This window comes from Anarrhichthys ocellatus, unplaced genomic scaffold, assembly GCF_004355925.1.
Source record: "Anarrhichthys ocellatus isolate YVR2014 unplaced genomic scaffold, GSC_Weel_1.0 scaffold28, whole genome shotgun sequence".
NCBI lineage: Eukaryota > Metazoa > Chordata > Actinopteri > Perciformes > Anarhichadidae > Anarrhichthys > Anarrhichthys ocellatus.
In genome coordinates this window covers 1661562-1664528 of record NW_022280058.1, presented here as the reverse complement: position 1 = coordinate 1664528, position 2967 = coordinate 1661562, and the positions used below count along the sequence as shown (strand labels likewise).

The window sequence follows — 2967 nt, the reverse complement described above, 5'->3', positions numbered from 1 at the left end:
CTCTCTCTCTCTCTCTCTCTCTCTCTCTCTCTCTCTCTCTCTCTCTCACATACACACACACATGCTGAGCGAGTGTGTTCCTCCTCAGTAATCTGATACAGTGGCAGGGTAATTAAATAGCCGAGGCCTGAGGGTACGGAGAGAGGGATGGAGGTACGAGGGAAGGAGGAGAAGACACATAGAGTGCAGAGTGACAGAGTGAGCGAGACAAGGCGGGCGAGAAAAATACTTCACGCATGTCTGTGAGAGCTTGACACCAACAGATTGAGGAAAAGTGTGGAATTCATCTCTCCTTACCTTAAATGCACACACACACACACACACACACACACACACACACACACTGGTGTGCAGGGTTGAAATAGAATAATTGCATGAGCTCCCTTCCAGTTATCTCTGGCATGTCCGTCAGACAGGTGGCAGCCGATACCAGCGATATTCTATGTGCTGCTTTTGCCCACATCTTTTATTTAGAATATTTTTTGGCCCCTTCTGCCACCCTTACCCTACCATCCTCACTCTCCAATCAATATATTATTAGCAGTCATTATGCCCACATGCATATTTATAGGGAGACAGTGGATAACAGAGAAGAAAGATTGGTGTGTGGCTGTTTTAATGGGAGTTGGATCAGATTGCTCTGCAGTGAGGTCAGCTGGCTTGCTAAGTGAATTGAATTTTTTTCTCCCTCTTGTGTGTATGCTTTTGTTGTGTACATGCACTCGTGTAGGTGTGCCCCAGCCCAGAATAGAGTGGTACAAGGACACGGTGCCTCTTTCCAAACTGGCCAACCCTCGCTACAAGGTCAGCGCGGCGAGCGGGCTGACGGTGCGCAGGGTGCAGCCGGGAGACGGGGGAATATTCCAGTGCTTCGCTCGCAATGCTGCCGGAGAAACTCAGGCGCACGCACAGCTCCTTGTATCGAGTGAGTTCGTCTGACACGCTACACAATAAAACACACACGCTTCCACTTGTATGAAGACAACTTTTGTTGGCTATAACTTTCCTTTAACTTTCTTTCTACCTACTATACTTTATCTTCTTTACTTGTCTGTGTCGCTGTCATCCTTTTGCTGGACTGCAACTTTAGATATTTTTCATCATCGATTGGTGTCCAGGTCATTTTCTCAATGAATCTGTAAATTGCTTAGTCCCTTAAATGTCTGGAAAGTAGTCAAGAACAGAATTCTTGCTTGATAGTCATTTAAGATGCCGTAGATTGAGTCAGCTTTTTGTTTCAGCTGTATTGTTCTGAGAGTCCTACTTTATCCTTACCGTACATGGAGACAGCCGTCATTAACTTTAATTTAAAAACCAAAAGCCTCGTGTGCTGCTTTGCCTTTCAAAGTGAGTTAGAGTTGTGCTTGGGCTGGAAAACAGAGCTAAGTTTCTCTTATGTTGTTTTGGCTGTATGACAAGCCAACCACAGAGCATTTAGTTTCTTTAAATTAAAGTGATAGTCAGTCAAACACTCTGTGTTGACTTGATAGTTTGCAGTGCGTGTCAGCTGCAAACGTCTGCTGTTGTATTGTTATATTTGTCTCAGCAGAGTTACGCTCTGTTTAGTGAGCTCTTTAATTAAAAGTCCCCATGGAGCTTCCACACCACCACCTTCCACAATTATGCACATCCACGTAGTACAAGGTAATGAATAAAGCCTCCACTGATCAAAGAGGAGGCGTTTGTGTTTAGATCAACACTGCCATTCTTTCTTTTTCCCATTCTTCCGTTTTCTCTTTGCCACTAAAGCTCCACTCCCGCTCCGCTCTTTCTCCACCGATCTCCTCTCAGTGGCTATCTGTCTTCGTTCCTCTCACACTCTCTCCCTGTGTTTCAGGTGTGTACCCCACGTTTACATTCCCTCCGTCCGACCAAACAGTAACTGACGGGACCGCAGCCTTGTTTATGTGCCAGACGAACGGTGCTCCAAAACCTGCCATCACCTGGAGGAAAGGTAGCAGAAACACACACTCTGCATCAGACGCTGAGCACGCTGACGCCGACACGCTAACACGATGTGTTTGTAATTGCGAACGTGCTTAATGGCTAAATGACTTTCATTCACCTCGAGGCTGTTTTATTCATTTCTCTCCGTAGGATCGCAGGTCTTAGCTAGCGGCTCTGTCCAGGTTCCCAGGTTCACACTGTTGCAGTCAGGTGGTTTGCAGATTCAGCCAGCCAGCTTCCAGGATTCAGGAGAATACACATGCATCGCCTCCAACAAAGAGGGAACCATCAACGGCACCTCTACTCTCACCGTCTGGAGTAAGACACACACGCACTTTACACACAAACACAAACACATTTAACTGCTCAATATACATTTGCTAAACAGACTAAAACAGACATGGAAGACTAATTTATCCGTAGCTGTCAAATCACGTTTTGCCCCGGCTGGTGAACAGCATTGTGATTGGTTATCGATGCAGTGGGCTGGTGTAATGGTGAAGTAATCATTTGATTGACCGGGTTAGAAGATGATTGATTAGCTGCTAAACTTATTGATTGGCTGATTTATATATATATATATATATATATATATACTTTGACAGCTTGATGGTGAGCTTCACTGTTGTATTAGATTAATCACAGACTTCTGTTGAGCACTATGATGTATAAGAACTTTACCCATCTTTTGGAGGCCCGGTCACATCCCAAACCTAAATAACAGAGTTACTGACATAATAATAGATGCTCTCTACACTGCACCCATTTTTCACTTTTCTCTTTCAGTTATAACACTTATGAAACTCCTGAGTCCAACAAAGCACAAATAACATGATAGACTTGGCAGTTTTCCACATTTTAAGTGTGGGCTTCTGTGTGTGTGTTTGTCAGTGAGAGAAAAACCCTGCTTGTGTGCTGTTTAGCTTAAATAGTTGAATAATTGATTCATCAGTATTCTGGAGCAGCATACAATTAAATTTGTTACATTATATATATATATATATATATATATATATATAT

At 43.7% G+C, this 2967-nt stretch overlaps 1 protein-coding gene across 2 annotated transcripts in view; it reads left to right on the top strand.

The window, feature by feature from the left end:
• Positions 1-2967, top strand: part of LOC116392010 (protein sidekick-1) — a 199486-nt gene that overhangs the window by 127312 nt on the left and 69207 nt on the right. For both annotated transcript variants that reach the window (XM_031863100.1, XM_031863097.1), the window contains 3 exons: positions 731-925; positions 1838-1954; positions 2098-2265. In XM_031863100.1, the coding sequence (XP_031718960.1) occupies positions 731-925; positions 1838-1954; positions 2098-2265 (480 nt within the window). The remainder of the gene's footprint in view (positions 1-730; positions 926-1837; positions 1955-2097; positions 2266-2967) is intronic.